This window comes from Plecotus auritus, assembly GCF_963455305.1.
Source record: "Plecotus auritus genome assembly, chromosome: 5".
Taxonomy (NCBI): domain Eukaryota; kingdom Metazoa; phylum Chordata; class Mammalia; order Chiroptera; family Vespertilionidae; genus Plecotus; species Plecotus auritus.
The window spans coordinates 16682720-16702923 of NC_137776.1; the positions used below are offsets into that span (position 1 = coordinate 16682720).

The window sequence follows — 20204 nt, forward strand, 5'->3', positions numbered from 1 at the left end:
CTTCCCTTTACACAAGGCTCACACTACTCTACCAGAAAAAGTGTTGCACTAACAGTCTATGTGCTTTCATTTAAACGAATTTTACCATCTACCAGCTCTCCCAATATTTCAACCGAATGCAGCATGAGCAAGGCCATACCCCAATCCTGGTGGGGCCAAAAGACTTTCTGCTCTGGGATTCCTGAGTGGTGCCTCGCTCTCTGGTTCTCCATGTCTGCAAAGCCTGTTTCCTTGCACTAAAACAAAGTGGATATTTTCAAGTTGGAAACATGTCTGTGTAAAATGTATGTTTGTTAGAGAAACATAACCACATTTGGAATGTGAAAGAAACTACATGATTTGAATATTGAAAAAAGCAGTTTTTCTACTGCTCTTACTTAATTTTATATTAACCTGGGACTCTAATTTTCTGAATTAACTTTACTATTATATTGAAACTACTCTATAAAATCAAATCAAGACCACCATTTAACACATATGTGTAGTTTAAAATCCGGTATGATAAAATATCTGGTCTGTAAGAATCTGTCAGTGTTATCAACATTCTGATTATACTGGTCTTCATAAAAGCACAGTAGTGTATCTATTTTTTTTTTTTTAATCCTCACCTGAGGATATTTTCGCATTGGTTTTAGAGAAAGTGTAAGAGAGAGGGAAAGACAGAAAGAACATCGATGTGAGAGAAACACATTGATTGATTGCCTCCTGCATGGGCCTGGGCAGGGAGGAGCCTGCAACCGAGGTACGTGCCTTTGACCGAAACTGAACCCAGGACACTTCAGTCCGCAGGCCGACACTCTATCCACTGAGCCAAACTGGCTAGGGCAGCAGTGTATCTATTTTTTAGTTTTCAGATTTCTATTGGCCACCATTTTGATCTGTTGGGATTTAAAAAGAGAACCTTAAAATTTGATTCCATTGTTTTTGTTTTCCTTTCAATTTCTATAAAGCTATAGTTTAATGACCCTTGTTATTACAACAAATTTATTTTTTAATCAGTCACATCTTTTAAAAATTACTGTATAACTGGCAGGCCAGTAGGCAATGCCAAGAAATTAATTTAAAACAGAGCCTACAGTCATTCCGGCAATGAGAGGAAAGTTTTCACTGCTATATTGCCGTTAGCAAGGTCTCAGAGATCTTTTATTCATTACATTGGGATTTTCACTGTCAAGTGTAGGTTTATGTATTTTGGGAGGCTATGACCTTTATAAGATAAATGAGAAAGAAGCTTTTTTTTCATACATAATTGATTTAAATCTAGTTGATGGTAAAAACAAGAACAAAAAACACCTCAAGTCATGTCCTAACCTACCATAGAAAAAGCAATGAGTATCATCAAACTATCTTACCAACACAGATGCTGAAAATGCTTGAAATTGTTTTTTTTAAGAAATTATATTAAATAGTGAATCTATCAAGCTAAGCATAAATACCACCAAAATGAAATATTCTAAAGTTTTAACAAAACATTTGCTGCAAGGGTATTTGTAGATCTTTGGAATATTTTATTAGTTTAGTAACATGTTTAATAGCAGTAAAAATAAATAGCTACCATAACACACAGAATAATAAAAGAATACAGTAAAATAATAACATTAAAAGCTAAAAATATTCAATAATCTGAGGCTTGGGGATGGGAGATCAGGAACATAAACTTTCTACCTAGAAGAAAAGTCTTTCTAATAAAAATACCCTAAAACAGATTTCACTGTGAAATATTTATTTGACAAAGTCTTAGTTATATCCAAAATGTGGGAGAGAAAGCAAAAGAACCTTAAATACAATAATTAAAATGACAGTTAATTTGTTTAACCACACTTATTTCTTAGATAGGGTCAGGAAATCCCAATAGGCCCTCACTGCATTGGTGGGTAATACAGTTCAAAGAAAAGAAAAAACAATATCAAAAGGTATTAAAATGTGCTAAAAAATATTTTTGCCAACTTAACCATTTTTTTCTAGATAAGTCCCTAGATGCAACTTAATTAATGTGTTTTTCCCCAAAAAATAACTCTTGTTGGTAGCATTTTAGTCACTTTTTATTAACTATACAAGTAAATAATGTCTTTAAAAAATAAAAAGCAGCATTTTTATAAGATTTATAATCTAAAGAGCATAATAATCAAAATATTCTCTAAATATTAACTTCCAAACTTGAGAACAATAAATAAATATTTTAAAGGAATTCTGTGTGTAAAATTGTTGATCTATTAAAATATTTCCTAATTGAATTATTGAAACAAATAACCAATGACCAAGCCACATAAAATTAAACAAATAATTCTCATGATGCACAAATGAGTTCATAATAAAGAGAAAGGCAGAAAGCAAGTCTCTGTACATCTATATTCATTTATTCAGGAAAGCAGCATATTGGATGCTTTTGTGCAAGACTGCTGGAAGCTGTACCAACTGTACCCATGGGACTCAACAAATCAGGTTATAAAGAATATACTGTTGAACTCCAAATGTTCCTAAAGTTAACAAAAATAGAAGCAAAACACGATTTACATTTATTTATGATAAACTGATGACTCTTTATTGAGAGTAAGAGGGCTGGGGTGATACAGAGGTGACTATATTGTAACAGGAGAACCAACAGTGCAGAACTACTTCCTGAGGGGAAATATCAGCATGGCCCTGAGAAAGGAGCAGAGGGTTGCTCTGGCTGGTGTGGCTCAGTTGTTTGGAGCATCATTGTGTACACTGGAAGATGGCCGGTTCCATTCCTGATCAGGGTACCTACCCAGATTGCAGGTTCAATCCCCAGGCAGGGCACAGACAGGAGGCAGCCAATCAATGCTTTTCTCTCTCTGTTTCCCTCTCTCTAAAATCAATAAAAAATGTATCCTTAGGTGAGGAAAAGAAAAAAGAAAAAAAGAAAGAAAGATAGAAAGGAAGGAAGGAAGGAAGGAAGGAAGGAAGGAAGGAAGGAAGGAAGGAAGGAAGGAAGAAAGGAAGAAGCAAAGGGCATGGTTGGCAAAAAAAGGGGGTGGAAAAATCCGAAGAACCTTTCTGGAGGAGGTCACACTGAAATGTAGCTTTGAAAAATAGGTGGGACTTTTAACAAGTAGATAAAAGGAAAAATTAGAAGAGATAACTACTTTTGAGAATCAGAATTGTTATATTATTACTTTTTATCCCAACTAAGAAATTTATCTAATTTAATTTGCCTACCAAAATATAAAGTAAGGTTACATTATTTTTTAAAAGAGATTAATTTCAGAGAAGCAATTAGACCCTAGAATATTTTTTGGAAATGTTAAATAAATTCTATGTAGCTCCTTTATTTTTCTAGATGTGATACAATTTTTTGAGCATGAAAGTGTAACTTCTGTTCTTAATCTTAAGGGGAAAAAATGTAGGCTATAAAATTTATTATTAGTAATTAAAAATCTAAGAGTTGAATATTGGTGCAAACTGAGTTTTTAAAAATATTTTTTCATACCTATTTGAATCATAGGGCATATTATATCATAATTAGAAAAATGCTTTATAAAAATAAAGTTGGCATTTTATGTATCTTTTTTCAGATCCTCCAAACATGTTTCATAGATTAATAATTAAATATGATCTTCAGCCTGAACTAATTGCCATTTAAAGAACAGGTCAAATTTTCAATTTGGGACCTCACAGGACAAACTCTTACTAAATATTTACACTCCTCAAGGTTTACTTTAAGGTATGGGAACATTCTGTTCATAAGCAGACAGTAATGGAACCCCTTATACTGAGCTGTGCCTAGAAGGGAAAGAGAAATTCTGCCAGTGTATGATCCTGTTTTGTGCTTCTGGCCCTCACACATGAGATTCCTTAAACCTGAATTTCCTTTACCCACTTATTTGCTGAGCTAACTTTACTTAATCCTCGAACTTAACTCCAGCATTACCTCTGTATTTGTTTTCTATTTCTGCTATAACAAACTACCACAATTTCAGTTGTTTAAAATAGCCGAATATATCATCTTATAGTTCTGGAGATCAGAAGTTTTACACAGGTCTAACCAGATTAAAATCAAGGTGTTAGCAAGACCGCATGCCTTTCTGGGGCTCCAGGGAAGAGTCTGTTTCCTTGATCTCATTCCATGTTCCAGAGGCCACCCATTCTTAGCTCCTTGCCTCTTCCCCCATCTTCAAAGCCAGCAACTGAACATCCCTGTCACCCTTCTTCCACAGTTAAATCTTCCTCTGACCACAGCCTGGGAAAGCTCCCCACTTTTAAAGATTTGTGCGATCAGGTTAAGCCTACCTATTCCAGGATAATCTTCCATCTTAGTCACATGTGCAAAGTCCCTGTTGCAATGTAAAGTAACATGTTCACCAGGTTCCAGGGGCTAAGGCATGAACATCTCTGGAAGGTCATTGTTCTGCCAACCACGGCCTCCAAGCATGGTTTCTAAGCTCCTACTCTGTCTCTCAGCCTTGGAATTTATCACTTGTTTGCCTCCTCACTCTCTACCTTGGGATTCTGACTTCCCTTAGGACAAAAACCACTTCTTTTTATCCCCCCGTACTAACACATTCATACTCAGTGCATAATTATTTAATAAACAGATAAATACCAATTTCAGTTGAAACCATGCACAAAGAATTAGAAGGTAAGTTTGTTCTAAATTTGGAATGAGGTCTGTGCTTTTGGAAGGTGAAGCATGTGAGGAACCGTGAAAAACTGAGTTAGGGAAGTCTTTTGTTGTTGTTTTTTTTAACTCAATGAATATTATTATGGCCACAGTCTACCATTTGCATTAGATAAAGGCGAATGGGGCTGTTTAAATGCAATTCTATGCAATTCAAAACCAAGGGAGGTTTGCCAGGAGACCACTGCGGTGCTGGGAGATGCCAGCATTCATGTGCTCCTCGCTGACATTTCAGGACCTGGAGAGCTGCAGGCTTCGTTTGGATCCTGAGTTGGACCGACACAGATACGAAAGGAAGATCAGCTTTGCCGGGGTCCTGGATGAAAATGAAGACTCAAAGGATTCCCTCCACAGTAGTAGCCACACCCTCAAATCCGACGCAGGTGTTGAGGAGAAGAAAGGTATGGAAAAGCAAGGATTGTTTCATGTCTCAGGGTTTCTTGTAGAATATTTGGTCTGGGGTCTAACCTACAGAATTGTTTTCCCAAAGACGTCCAAGGCGGCTGGCTCCGTACAGTACTGTGTCCATCCAGTGAAGTAGGAAACCATTCCGGTTGGGAGATGGACTCTTAGTCAGAGAGGCTCAGGTTCTAATTCCAGCTCAGCAGCTCTCCACATCTCACTGAATCCAAGATGCCATCATTCATCCGATGAAACATTACTTTATATACCAACAGAAAGGGAAAATACTCCCATTCAGCTCTTACACGATACTTTCTTATTGCTTAGTTTGTGTTTCATTCTTATCGAAAAAAGAATTTCAGACTTAATTAGATGTAAAATTTTATTTTCGGTATATATCATTCTTGTGCAGCCAAAAAAAGGTAAACCTTTAATGGTTTCTAAACTATCCTCAATTCAGAGTTCAAATTTCTTAATCCCTTTTCCAACTCAGAATTGTCAATGTCCATGGTTGTTGTTTTTTAAAGGATGATGTCCTGTGGGTCATCAGAATGTTAAGAATACATCATTTTCAAATTAGTCTATAAAAGAAGTAAAGCTATTGGTGCTAGGTACTTAAGGAAATATTCAGTTGTATGAAGCTAGCCTACCTTCAATCCCTGCTTCTGGAATATTGCCAAACACATCTGACGGACATCTCACCCACTCCTCCACTCCGCTACCATTTCGCTTCTTGGAGTTAAATGACACTGATGCCCATTCTGTAAAGTTTGTTGCTGATGCTTTAGATGTTCACATGGATACAAGCAATATCAAATGTGTCGCAACTGCCACGTGGCAACAGTGATGTTAAATTTTTGCCAACTGTAAGACAAATGTCAATTTCAGGTATGTTAAAATGTGAAAAAATGTGCATCTTAAAATGCTAAAATTAGTAACTAGCTCTGTGACCTTGTCCAAGTTACTTACCTCCTAAGTCACCGTTTTTCTTCTCTATAAAATTGGGTTAATAACACCTACCCTATTGTGATGTTTAAAGCTTTAAATGAGACTATGCAAATAAACTCAGTACTTGGCACATAATAGGCACACAGTAGATAATTGTTGTCATTTTTTAAAATATCATGAGCTGAAGTAAAGATTACAAAATTTTAAGTTGCTCTCTAGAGACTCCTTTAAACTTTTAACTTCTCTATCTGATTTTGTTTCTTAAATTCCACTGCACATCAGTGTTCTTCTAGTGAATTTCAATTAAAAGACCATTAGCACATTTGTAGAAAGAGTCAAAGATGATTTTATGGACTTAGTACTTTCTAGTGTCCAATAGACAATGACTCCATGAATGTTTGATGATTTAAGAAATGAACAATCTTGAAAAAGAATAGCCCTAAATAGAGAAAACATAAAATCTTTAAAGACTTTAAAACCTTTCATGGAATGGACATACACAGAATTATTTTCTAATATTTCAAGATTGTAGTCATGGCATTTTAAAAATGCAAGTAATTGTTATATCATAATGAACTTATGGTGAACCAAATATTTTTTAGCCAAATCTTAGCAATTTCTGCACATGAAGAAGTACCAAGTCAATATATTTTCAAATACTCCTGCTTCAGATAAGGATAACCACATATGATGAGAAGCTTCCATCTTCTAAGCATAGCCCAAAGGGATTTTTTTGGTCCATTCAAAGTTATTATGCTAATTATTAAAGTAGCTGAAATAAAAATTTCTAATACTGACATAGTTAAACTTGAGCTGAGTAAATTCTACACCATTTAAAAAAATAAAATATCAGGTTAATTTTAAGGACACTTTAATTTCATGATTATTATTGTATAAATTGCTCTTAATATTCAAAGACACAAATGCTTAGTATTTTTTTCTTTTCATAGAATAGCCATGTTAATATATGCAAGTTGTTTAATAAGTAAAGTGCAGAAGTCTGAAACTATAAATAAAATGAGAACATACCCATAAAATATCATTTACCACTCAGCAACAATCTCCTTAAGATTCCTAAATATTCCTTAGTCCTTTTGATAAACAGATTCAAGCTGCTAAATCAATGTGAAAATGGGGACCATGGAGACCCTGCTAACTTAGATTATAAAAATGTTATTTAAATTTTCATACCATCTGTTTATATTAAAGCAAAAAATGTAAGTTCTTGAAATAAACAACCTGGGGACAATTCAGACTCTACCGATGAAAACTAATGTGAAATAATTTTTAAACTAAAAATTTCTGCCTAAAATCTCCAAGCAGGGTCTGTCAAATCATTTCACCCAGATTCCAAATACAAACCAAGACAGGTATTCCAATGCACAAAACATTTCTGATCAGTGGGCAATCATCTATTGAGCACCTACTGAATGTGAGGCACTATTACACGTTCTCAGGAAACAGCCATGAAGAGGAAAATTTTCCCAAATATGTTTTAGTTTATATTAGCTAAAAGTTAATGACATAATAGGGAGTAACACTAAATACTTTTTAATAGAGATGAGTTGTATAAAAAAAAACAAATTAGGGTCAGAGAATTGGTAGTGACCTAGAGTTGGGGGAACTGTTGTTCAGAGAAGGACCCCATAAGTGACATTGAGAAGAGACATGTATCATGTGAATGAGCCAGTCGTGCAAAGGGCTGAGGGAGGAGTTTTCCAGCGACAGCAGTGAGAACAAGGCTCATTGCAGGAATGAACTTGGAACATTTGAAGAAGGGCAAAAAGGCCAACATGGTTGGAAAAGAATGAGATGGGAAAGGTGGTAGGAGGGATGGGATCAGAGGGCAATTAAATGGGGTCTATAGATATGTTTAGAAATTTTTTCTACTTAGTGTATCGGAGAGTTGTTGGCAGGTTTTGACCAGAACAGTAATATAATATGTGTATTTATGATTTATGTATTTAAAGGATGAGTCGATCTATGGGAGTGGGGGGACAGGGGAGCAGTTAGCTAGTTACATTAGTCTGGGGAATAGGTGATGGGGCTTTCAAAGCCCTATAAAATTTTCATGTGTGGAGCCAGCAGGACATATTAATGGATATAATGTGGGATGAGAAAAAAAAGGGATAAAGAGATGTTTTGTCTAATTTAGATGAATTTGTGTCACTTTCATGCTAGTTCTTGTGTCATGGAGATAAGGACTAAAATTCAATGCTGTGCAATCTTAACTAATGTTTTTCATGAACAATACCAAATCCAAACTCTAACTGCTGTGTCCTCTGTAAATAACCAATGCCATATTCCTTTTTTCTCTATTTTGTTTTATTTTTTTCAATCATTATTTATCCCCCCATATCCTTTTACACCTCCACGCCCCTCCCACAGTCACCACACTATTGTCCGTGTCCATGATTTCTTTCTCCTTTTTTTTTTTCTTTTTTAAGTCAATGCCATAATTCTGAACACCAATTTTTCAGTGTTGTCTCCAATTACCTTTGGTGATAGAACAGGTTGTATTATGAAATCAGCCAAGAATGCTAAAGTATACCTCTATACAAATTAAGAAAAAAAACTCTCATTTTTGTCTCTACTTCCCAATCTTCTTTGACATGAAATTGTATTAACAGCCACTAAAAATGATAATTATATTCTATTTAAAATTTATTTCAGGTACGTCATAAAGTCTCAGTTAAGTCTAGATATAAATATTGAAAAATACAGTGGATGAGTTGTGTGCTATAATTAAAATAGAGTAGTATGGTCTCTAGTCTTTATGGAACTTATCCAACTGTGCTGCAAGAATTTTTCTTCAGATATGAACTTCTATCCAGATGTGTCCATTGAGCTCCATGAGGTCTTTGCCAGCTGAGTGGTGATAATTTTCATCCTTCTCAATTACAAGAGTAAATCAAAGATTAAGCATTTCACATTATTCAACAGAAATTATTCTGGGCTCCTTTACATGGCATTAAAAGTAAACATTTAATTAACATCTTACAGAGCTGTGTGAGTTCTGTCCCAGCCACAGCTTAACTCTCCTATGAGTGAGAAACCCAAGACTAAAATGCAATCTTCCCTATAGGGAGTTTAAAAAATATTCATAGCTCTGCTATAAATAATTCATTTGAAATCTTGTTCATGTCTTAATAAGGAAAGCTTACAAAAATGACCCCCTCATGATAATGACTTTAGGCCTGAAAACGCTATTCCACCTTTACAAAATTCAGTGTGTGACCACACCACATCTTCAAAAGGAAAGGAAAGAGGTGTGTATATGACAATGAGAAGTGAGGGCGCTTTTGGTTTAAAAAGTAGGTTTTAAAGATTTAACATGTTTTTTGTTACCCTTTTATTTTCCTCACTGATGACTGTTTCTTCCAGAACACGAAAGATGAATAATGCATGTTCTCCTTGGTAGATAGAGACTGTAAGGTTGGCTCAGGGTGTTGCAACATGTGGACTCACATCTCACCCAGCCTTTTGACTGAGAGGAGGCTGCTATGAAATCACTAGGTGCATTGAAAATGGATCCATGTCCCACTCATGTTCACCCAAAGCACCCCAGTGAAACAGATCCTTTAGTGCCTCTGCTGACAGAGCTGAGCGGAACCCACTGCTGACTGTTGGAGAGCGAAGCGTCTCTTGTGTTTGTTTCTTAATGAGGTATTCCAAAAGGAAGGGATTTGCATAGCTCACGTGACTCTGCAAGTTCCATTTCCAGAGAAAAACAAAAACAAATGGTTTGTGGTTCTTTTGAACCAAGCCGTAACGTGATGTCAATGTACTAACAGTCCTAGCAAGTGCTGTGGCAAGGGCGCCCTCATGCCTGTGAACCCTGGGCCAGAAAGGGAGCGGGCTGTTCCCAGCACCGATGAGCTATGTGTCCAAGAAAGAAGCTGCACCAGCCCTTCCTGCTGGACCCAGCCTCCTGCCTGCCCGGCAAACCCGCCTGGCTGCGGGCGTGGGGGAGCTCCTTGCCCAGACACGCTGCCCATCCCAGCCACCAGGGAGGAGGCTGTTTAGGGACGAGTTGGGGAGAGCTTGGACCTCACCCTGGCTGGGGAACCCTAAGGGGGGGAAAGCCCTATTTTATTCTTTCAATGCAGTTCCCAGCAGGAAGAACAGGATAGGAGGTTCCCGCCTGCTCCAGATTAAAGGAACCCGCAGTTTCCAAGTGAAGAAGGGGGGTTCCTTGTCCAGCATTCGCCGGGTCGGCAGCTTAAAGAGCAGCAAGTTATCACGGCAGGACTCAGAGTCTGAGGCTGAGGAGCTGCAGCTGTCCCAGAGCAGGGACACTGTCACTGACCTAGGTAACAGAGAGGAGTGGGGTGTGCAGGGACGTGGGGGGTAGGAAGACAGGGCCCAAATCCTGAAACAGCCGAAGTCCATTTTCTGACACATCCAAAGGTGGAGGGCAGAGCCATAGGGTAGACCATTCATTCAGTCTGAAAACCATACTACCCTTAGAGCAGGGCTGGCCAACCCTTAGTGGGCACATGAGTCACCTGGGAGTCTCGATAAGATACAGATTCTGTTTCAGTCTGGGGTGGGAGCCTGAGAGTCTAGACGTAAAGCTGACACTGCCGGCCAAGGTCCACAGTCTGAGCATTGAGGATGCAGAGTATCTATTTGGGAGAGAAGACACTTTAATGACGAGGGCAGTTTTTTGAAATCACGATGTTTCTTTAAAGCAAGACTTAGGTATTCTCTTGGGGACAGCTAGCTAAAGGTCCTTTGTGTTTTAAAGTCTCTATTTCTCATTAAAAGCAACCAAAGTATCAGAGAGGGGCGATTGTCTAGAGCTGACAGTTAGTGACCTTCAGCAAGTCAGTGTCTCAGGAATTTTTCTCCATCTAAACAATGGGAATAATTCTATTTGCTCCATGCCTACTCTGAAGGGATGCTCTAAAGATAAACCCTGCAGGTGAGGTCTATATACAACCAGAGCATTGGGGATGCAGATTGTCACTGTAGGATCCAAAGAGACTCTGAATCCCAAAATGTGTTAGTCCTATGGGCTCTGGTTATCATCTTAATAGAAAGGAAGAATGTTAAGCAGGCATGCTGATAGGACTCACTAACTGCCTGGAATTTAACTATTAAGTAAAAGTTGAAGCATACTTTTTTTGTCATTCAGTCCCTATATGAGAAGCAAAAGAGAAAGATCTCCTTTCTAGGTGAAATTGTGTCAGAAATCAGTCAGGAACTCTCAATAAATTACCAATCAAGCCTGCGAAATCGCAGCTGAGTATATCTATGTGAAGTGAGTTTAAAATAGGAAACGTTTCTACACCCACGGACCCTTGCCTTTGAAAACAGCTAATTTATGTGTTAAGATTCAGCTTATGTTTTAAGGAGACAATAGAAGAAACCCCATGACTTCTTTTGGTTCAGGTTTGAAACTGAAGCGATATCATCTGTTGGTTTTGGGGTGGGGGAGAGATATTCAATTAATTGAATTGGTCAATTTAGTCTGACCAGTTGAGTCAAAATAGCCAGGGTAGAAGCATGGTTTTGTCATAGAAAAAAAACAAGAAAGTTTTTAGATTTGAGGACAAAGCTTCATTATTTAGTATACTAAGTAAATTCCTGAGAGGTATCTCCTGCATACGTTCCCACAGAAGGAAATCCTTTTTGTCCACGATTAGACACATTTGCTTTCAAATTCCCTTCGTTTTTCCAAGGCACTTGCCCATCTTTGAAATAGCTCTGCCAGGAAAGCCAGGTGGTGGTAGGGACAGTAGCACCAGCCACAGGCACAGCAGTGGAGGGGGCAGTAGCACCCTGTGTGGCCACTGCAGGTTGGTTGGTGTCCCTACTTAACTCTACCTGCGAGGTCTGGGCAGTCTGGAATGCATTTGGGCACACTCACCCAATAACTTGCTCATCTCAGCAATTCAAGGACTTGACCCTGTGTTTTCTCTGCTTCCATGTCTAAAAACGGAAGCCACCTTAACAGGGGCCAGAAATGTCTTTGTAATTGCCAGTACAGCTGGTGGTGAAGGGAACAGCTCCTATTAATATCCCTCCACTAAAATTGAAGCTATGCCCTGAAGCCCACTGGGCCATGGTAGTCTGCCCTAGGATTCAAAAGCATGGAGAACTGTACCATACCAAGTGCTCTCCAAGGAGACCGAACAATAAAACCTCTCTTGGTATTTTTCTTTTGAAGAAGGGAGTCCGTGGAGTGCAAGCGAGCCCAGCATCGAGCCAGAAGGATTGAGTACTGCCGGCACAGAGGAAAATTACCACAGGAACATGTCGTGGCTTCATGTGAGTAGGAATCTCAGAAAGAACCCTGAGATCAATTTCTTTGAGCACCTGGAAAGATCCATGAGGAGAGGACAAAAGATTATACTAAAGCCACCAATCCAATTTAGTCTCCAAGAAAAACCAGAGGCTTATATTTCAGTGGAACCTCTCAGTATTCACTGTGAATGGTGTTCTGCTGGGTAGTATTCTTTTTAAGTTTAACTAAGACCAAGGGTTCTTTGTTATGGCTGACTTTTGGGTCACCTTAAGTCAGGGAAAAATCATGAATGGCTAGGTCAGATTGGTGGTCAACACAACTTGAGTGACACAGGCAAGGCATCATGGATCAGTTTTATACAGGTTATCACAGATACTGAGAGCAAGGTCATGGTCTTGGTCTTGAGTCTGCTCTCTATCCAGTATGGCACACAGTCTCTCCCAGGTTAGGGGTTGGAGTGGGCTCTAGTTTCAGGAAGGGTAGAAGCATCCAGAGGATTACTCTATGCATATGTGACTAACCTTGTGGCTCTAGGAATGCTAGTGCCTTTTGGGGAAGGCCCCGAAGAGTTCACTCCTTATCTTAAAATAACTATTTTAAATCAACTGAGTTCTTTTCTGGAATCTAACTTGGGAAGTCTAGGAGATGTGAGGATTTGAGCCAGATCAAGCCACAAGTAAGGTGCTAGAATGGCCTAAAAGACAAAGAAAAATGTTAACTTGTGGAGAGAGGAAATAAAACTCTACAGTGGAGTTCAAGGCCCAGCTGAAGGTCATAGGTCAGGGTGGAAGATGCAGAACTGTGTTCAAGTTCCATAAAGAGGGCTGGAGTTAAAGACCATCCCACAGCTATCAAAGGTCAGCCAGATCCCTTAGGGATGAACTTCTCGTCAGTTTATGCTCTTCTATCTGGCTCCTTCCGAAATAGGAGAGCTGAAAAAAATTCTGTGATATATTTCACGGTCAGAATCTTCATTTGAAAATATATGGAAATCATATTCTTCAAAATAATCATTTTAAGTTTTTGAAGACTACAAACTTTTATTGTTTCAAAAAGATCTTTCTATCAAGTGTGAATGGAGGGAGCAAAAGAAGCCGAGTACAATAAGGCTTATACCACTTTGTTCTCTTATGGGAATTATTGAATCATTGTGGTTTCAGGACCCATCGAGGAACATTGACATTCTCACTTTCCATCTCCCACCCCACATATATGTTCCTAATTTGTGTGCTCTCTGGTGGCCTGGTTGAGTCTCAGTGATGTCTGTGTTTCAGGTCATGATCTTGCTGTGCAATCAGCAAAGCTTTATCTGCACCCATGTTGACTACTGCCACCCACACTGCTACCTGCACCACAGCCGTTCCTGTGCCCGGCTGGTCAGGGCCATCAAGCTGCTGTATGGAGACACCGTGGACTCCCTCCGGGAGAGCAACAACAACAGCAATGTGGCTCTCAGGGGCAAGAAGCAGAAAGAGGTGAGTGAATGATCAGTCAGTACAATAAAATGCCAGTTTCAGGGGAAATGATGTTCTAATAATCTTTTATCTGGAAATAAAAGCTTCAGACCACTGTAGTTCTGTCACAGGCTACAGGTCTCCCTGGTTCTGAGCAAAGGTAGAAGATGAATGCAAGGAAGACAAATGGTTGGTCTTCATGTTCGTGAACAAACATGGAATCATTTCCAAGGTTCTGTCTTATTTCCATGAGTAAATATGAACACATGGGGCGGTGGTAAGGAGTAGGTTATTGTGGTAGGCAGATAATACCCCCAAATTGTCTGCATTTTAATCCCTGGAACCTGTGAATATGTTACTTCATGTGGCAAAGGGAATTTCATCTATGAGAATAAAGAATCTTATAATGGGGAGAGTAACCCTGAATGATCCATTTTAAGGGTCCTTATATGTGAAAAAAGGAGGCAGGAGAGGCAGAGAAAGAGATGTGACAACAGACGTAGAGGTCAGAATGAGGCAGGGCTGTGAGCCAAAAATCGCTGGCAGCCAGAGGCTGCAAAAGATAAGGAAGTGGATGATTCCCGGAAGTCTCCAGAAGGGATGCAGCCCTGTCAGTCCACCATAGACATCTGACCTTCAGAACTGTAAGACAGTAAATTTGTGTTGTTTTAAGACATGAAGGTTGTGGTCGTTTGTTAAAGCAACAATAGGAAACTGATACCATTAAGTGGTATTAAGAAATAAATGGCCCAGCTATTCACAGATAAATAGATAACACAGTCATCTAGGTCAAATCAGACCTAGAAACTCCTTCCAGAAGCGATTGCATTTTCTAAGCATTCAGCTGCACTTTCCTGGCAGCTGAGCTGGCAGAAGATGAAGTCAGAAGCCGAGCTGCCCTGTTGCTGCCGGGAAAGCCTTGGGTTGCCCACCTGCCCCTGAGCAGGCATGAGGGCCAAGACGCCTGACTGAGTGCCGCTGGCTGCCCAAGCAGCTGCTTCTCCCAAGTGGTTTTGCAAAGAGGTTTTTATATAATACCTATTCATTTCAATAAGCATTCATTGTGCACCTGCTGTTGGCGCAGTATTAGGCCAGACATTCTGGGAGACATGAAAAATAAAGAAGTATGAGGCGAGGACCTTTTGCAAGCCAGGTTTGATGGTTTGGGCGAATGACAATTAGATACAAATCAAACAGCTAGAGAATATGAGCAAGAACAAAAATTTCACAGTTGAGTTGTGGAGCAATTTGTAATGTTTTAGCACTTGCAAAGGGATTTTTTAAAAACTACAGCTTTTTATTATGAAAACAACACAGGTTCATTGAAGAAATTTTGGATAACACAAAAGATCCTAAAGAAAAATATATGTATCTCATGCATCTCATTTAAGTGTGCTAACTCATCTTCTGGGATAGGATCTTTTAGTTAGTTTTTTTTTTCTTTCTTTTTTTTTCATCATCTATGTGGGGATATAAGGCAGATACATATAATTAACGAAGTGCTTTAGATTCTTACAAACCTTGTGCAAGAGATATTGTTCTCTCCATTTTATAGAGGAAAAAGTCAAGGCTCAGAGAGATGGGATTGCCCACAACTCACATCTATAACCTACTTATCTAGACTTTAATTTAGAAATATGGAATAACAAAGTCTTTTTAACTGGACTCTATTGCATCTCATGGTATTCAAACTACACAAATTCTGAGGGGAAAGCAGGTGGAGAATAGATCAATGTGGGTAACAAACTGCATGAACTGCTACATGCTGGCATAAAAGAAAATATATACATACACATGTTTGTGTGTATGCATATATACGGATATGTATATAGACAGATATACCTCAAACATACATTAAATGACACTACATTCAAAGAAAACCTATTTTCATTGGGTAAGGTCTCCTTCATACAAAAAAATTCCCTTAGCTTTAGTAGAAAACCATATTATATTGGAAGTTGTAAAAGTAAACCAGCCTAAAATGAATGTTCATTGTTCATACACTCTGAGATTTCTTTCTGCCGTATCTGCTCCAACTGTACCCTCACCTGTAAATTCATACATGACCAAACCCAAACATCCTTCAAGATCCAACTCAAACTCCCCCTCCTTTCTGAAGCCTTTTCTGATCTCCCTAATGTTAACCACAGGGCATACTGCAGGTGGATGGGTGTAATGTTATTTTCCTTCCCTCCTTCTTTAAATGACACGGGCATTTACTTGTGCTTTTTTTGATTCTTCAGTCAATTGATCTTTCATTAATTCATCCATCCGTCTGTCTATTAAACAAATTTTTAAAGAATCTATGGCCCATGCTGAGTCCATACCATGTGCTGGGTATGATAGTGGGCTGCATAGTGCTGGGTGTTTCATGAGTGCCCTCCCCTCTGGTCCTTTCCTGACGCAGCAGGAAAGGTTTATCTGCATTGCTTACACTTCTGAAAGGGAAGAGAAAGGAAAGAAGTGAGTGTCCTCTCTTCTTAACTTACTTAAATTAGTCATACAGGTGGAGAGCTCAAAAGATGCATTGAGTCTTCTGTGGTAAACATTTTATTTCCAAAATGCCACCTCCTGTTCAAGCGCTGTTGTTTTTCCCTCTCATGATGTTTCCATTTGCCTGTTCGGGTTCTGTCACGTGAATGAACAATGCCCACATTTTCAGAGCCAAAGTGAAAACAGAGTGGGCAGTAAATCAAGAAGGAAAGCAGTGCTTCTGAATAAAAGCAATTGGTATTTTGTTCCTATTTCCTTTTTGACTGGTTTTATGGTAGAATATGTGTGTGGCAGTGTGTACGTTTTGTTAACCCATCTCACTCTGATCAACCTGTTCCTCTGCATCTCAGTGCTCAGAGACTCACTGTGCGTCTGGTAGTCTATGTCACTGCACTTCCAAACTCAAGCAGTTTTATAAACTACCAGATATGTACCAAGGTCACCAAAGAATTATTAGATTTTTCCTACATATCTGTACCTTGTCTAGTGGTATGTTCTAAACAGAGTAGGTGTTCAATTAGTGCTTGCTGATGAAAAAAGGAGTCACATTTTCCAAAAATTCTGAATAACATTTGTTAAATTAAATATTGCTAAATAAGGTAAGTTTTCACTAAAAAATATCCAGACAAAGGAGAAAGGAGTGAAATATTCATAAAATTCAAGAATTTATGTTTTAAAATAATTGTAATGACCTGAGAAATATTCAGTATAAGGTCATAGTGACCCTCACAGGGTAGGGGATTTTAGGCATTTTTATTTTCATCTATATAGTTTTTTTTTGTGTTGGAAGATATTCTGCAATTTGCCTATATTTTATAAATAGAATAAAAGAGAGGTGCCACTTTCTTAAATTCTGAAATTACATGTGATAATCATTCTCTGTACTTATATGGAAAATGATTGTCACGTAATTTTAGAACAGTTTTCAAATTATAAAAAAATAGGCATGATATTTGTGCTTGTTTATTGCTTTTCATTCACAGAAAAAAAAATGCAGGATTTCTCTCCCAAAATGATATGTGTCCCCAAGTATGTGCTTCCAAGTTTTTACCTTTAGAAAACACAGCAAAATTTCGAATTCATTTCCAAGTAGATTCATTTAAAGAGTTCATTCCACACCAGTCATATAATAGATGCGTTGTCTTGGGTCTTTTTGTCAGAGTTTTGAAAGACTTTCTTGGAACATGCATGTACTTTTAGATTTGCCTTTCCTTTCAAAATATCTCCCTCTGTAACACTGTGGCGCACTGTTCAAAAATCTTAAGGAGCTCAGTTTTGTCCTTTGGCATTGAGGGAGCAAGTGTTTCATTGACATGGCACTGGAAAAACAAATGAGCATTTATTCTGTGCAAAGGGATGGATCCCTCTTTGCACAGCCTGGAGTGCAGAAATAGGAGGAAGTTGGTCTCAGGATAAATAAACAAGAACCTGTCACCATTGGGACCGATCATTCTCCCAGCTGCTCGTTCCACTCCATTCTGTGGCATTTAGGGAGTCAGGGGAAGACATTGTCTCCTTCGTGCTTACAGATATGAGTCAGGCCTATTCTTGGACCCTGGAGGAGGGACCAGTTTGAAAGGACGATTAGATGAGCATGCTTTTTTTTTTAAAGAAGGTAGCCTACCTGTGCAACTCAGGCCTAGATCACAGATGCTCTGAACTCATGCTTCCTAGATGAGTCTTTTTATTATTACTTTCTAACATTCCTCCCTGAAATATTTTCATTCTTATGTGACCAAATGATCAACTTGAAACCTCCAACCCTGTAAAGGGGCTACCAGGTAGAGTGGATTTTAACTGACTTCATATTTTAAAAGATTTGTGTTTTAACAGCTTGGTGGAGTATAATTAGCCCTGAAATGAAAGCCAAGACCCCTTGTCCTTCTCTCATTCTGCTAACAACCAGTTTTGCAACTTGGTCCAGTTACTTCATCTCTCTGGATCCTGTTTCCTTTGTGTAAAGAAGACCTGTTGATAAATATCCCTATGCTTCCTTTTTATTACAAAGTCAACTGCATGGAATTTTCAAAGAGTGTGGCACCACACAGGGCCTGAAATCATCTTTCCCATGAGATGAGGAATGTTGTCTGGAGGATCCGGGGACACTGCGCTGTGGGTTTGGGAGCGAGCACAGCACTCTGCGTGACATGTCCCCTGTGCTTTTCAGTGCTCAGACAAGTCCTGCCTGAGGACACCTTCTCTGAAGAAGAGAGTTTCAGATGCCAACCTGGAAGGGAAGAAGGACTCGGGAATGCTGAAATACATCAGACTGCAGGTATTGGCACCTGGACCAGAAACATTCATGGAGCTGTGACAGGCAGAGGGCTCCAGCTATCCTGTTTGCTAATGTTTGGGACATACGGTACCATCTGGCACAGTGTTGACATGATGGTTCCTTTAATAGATGAGCAAGAGTGCCACCAAGTGTGCAAGGAAAATATCCCTCCTTGCTAGACAGCCAACTTCCACTGCAACAGGGTTTTGGGAGCTTGGCTATAATTATGCCTCTCCCCTCTCTCCCTCCACCAATGGAGCTAGTTTCCCACTAGCGTGTGGTGGCGGAGCTCATGGGTCTTGGAATGACAGCGTCTGGGCTCCAATCCCACATCTGCTGCTCTGGCACCAGTCTTTGGGCAACTTACCTAATTTCTCTCCATCTTAGTTATCATCCCCTCTAGGATTATAACTAGACCCATCTCAAAGGATTATTGCATGAAGTAAATAAAATACTGCGCTTACCTACTTATTCAGTGCTTGACACTTGGATATATTATTATTACAATCAAAGCTCTAAATCATAATACATTCCCGGGAGGGGCGGATGGGGGTGGGGAGAGTACTTTCTATGATTTTCTGGAAAGTGTTTAAAATGATGGTTAAAGACCTAGACTTGCTTGGAACGTACATTGATTGCCTAGATTATCTGAAATAATGGATTAAATAAGATTTTGTGGGCTAATCAGGGGTAATAACCAAAAGGTGTAATAGTATTTCAAGGGCAAAATGCCATCCAAATTCACATTGATTTAGAAAACTAACTTTCTGAGTAGAACTTCTTTGTAAATTAGAGACTGCTCATAGTTTTCAGTGGAAATCAACTCTTAACAGGAAGGAAAACAGGATGCTTCAAAAGCCCATCTGGCCTGGCCAGCATGGCTCAGTGGTTGAGCTTCAATCTACGAACCACGAGGTCATGGTTCGATTCCCGGTCAGGGTACATGCCCAGGTGGCAGGCTCAATCCCCAGTGTGGGGGGTGCAGAAGGCAGCCAATCAATGATTCTCTCTCATCATTGATGTTTTGATCTCTCTGTCCCTATCCCTTCCTCTCTGAAATATATATATATATATATAATTTTTTTTAAAAGCCCATCAGAACTCTTAGCACAGATATGTTGGGTGGAGACTCGTTTTTCTCCTAGAGCTTTACTTTACAGTTTATTCCTTAGGTGTTTGCAAAACCATTTTTATGGTGAAAGCATCATAAAATTAGTATGATTTTTTTCTAATTATGTACCAACTAATAAGGTATAAAGCTTATAATATACCATGCCAATAAATATGCTTCATTTTAGAAGGTGTTCTAAGGTCATTTAAGGAAAGCCGCGGGAGAAGTGGCACATAAGGCCCAAGGGGAGTGGAGCAATCAAACATTTTAAGCCATGGTTTCCATCTTTCCCAGGTGATGAGCCTGTCGCCTGCTCCCTTATCTCTGCTCATCAAGGCAGCACCAGTTCTGACGGAGGAGATGTATGGGGATATCCAGCCCGCTGCCTGGGAGCTCCTGCTCAGCATGGATGAGCACATGGCTGGGGCGGCAGGTAAGGAAAGACCACCTGGAACCCTGGTCCTGCTGCCACGCATCCCGGTGTTTAAACAAGAGAGAGACGCATTTATTCCATTTTTACTTCTAGGTCAGGTGGACAGCAATTGTGAGGACTCTGAACAGAGCCATGCACTGCAGTGAGGCAGGCCACGGCTCTGTGTGGACTCTCCATTTCACTGTGTAGTTTGCAC

General features: G+C 39.2%; 1 protein-coding gene across 17 annotated transcripts in view; it reads left to right on the forward strand.

Moving 5' to 3' along the window:
• The window catches only part of UNC80 (unc-80 homolog, NALCN channel complex subunit), a 184465-nt gene that overhangs the window by 88259 nt on the left and 76002 nt on the right, over window positions 1–20204 (forward strand). For 13 of the 17 annotated variants that reach the window (XM_080670881.1, XM_080670883.1, XM_080670870.1 and 10 more), the window contains 6 exons: window positions 4875–5040; window positions 10099–10302; window positions 12165–12265; window positions 13517–13717; window positions 18357–18464; window positions 19870–20008. In XM_080670881.1, the coding sequence (XP_080527007.1) occupies window positions 4875–5040; window positions 10099–10302; window positions 12165–12265; window positions 13517–13717; window positions 18357–18464; window positions 19870–20008 (919 nt within the window). The remainder of the gene's footprint in view (window positions 1–4874; window positions 5041–10098; window positions 10303–12164; window positions 12266–13516; window positions 13718–18356; window positions 18465–19869; window positions 20009–20204) is intronic. The other 4 variants (XM_080670875.1, XM_080670876.1, XM_080670877.1 and 1 more) reach the window with 1 other exon arrangement.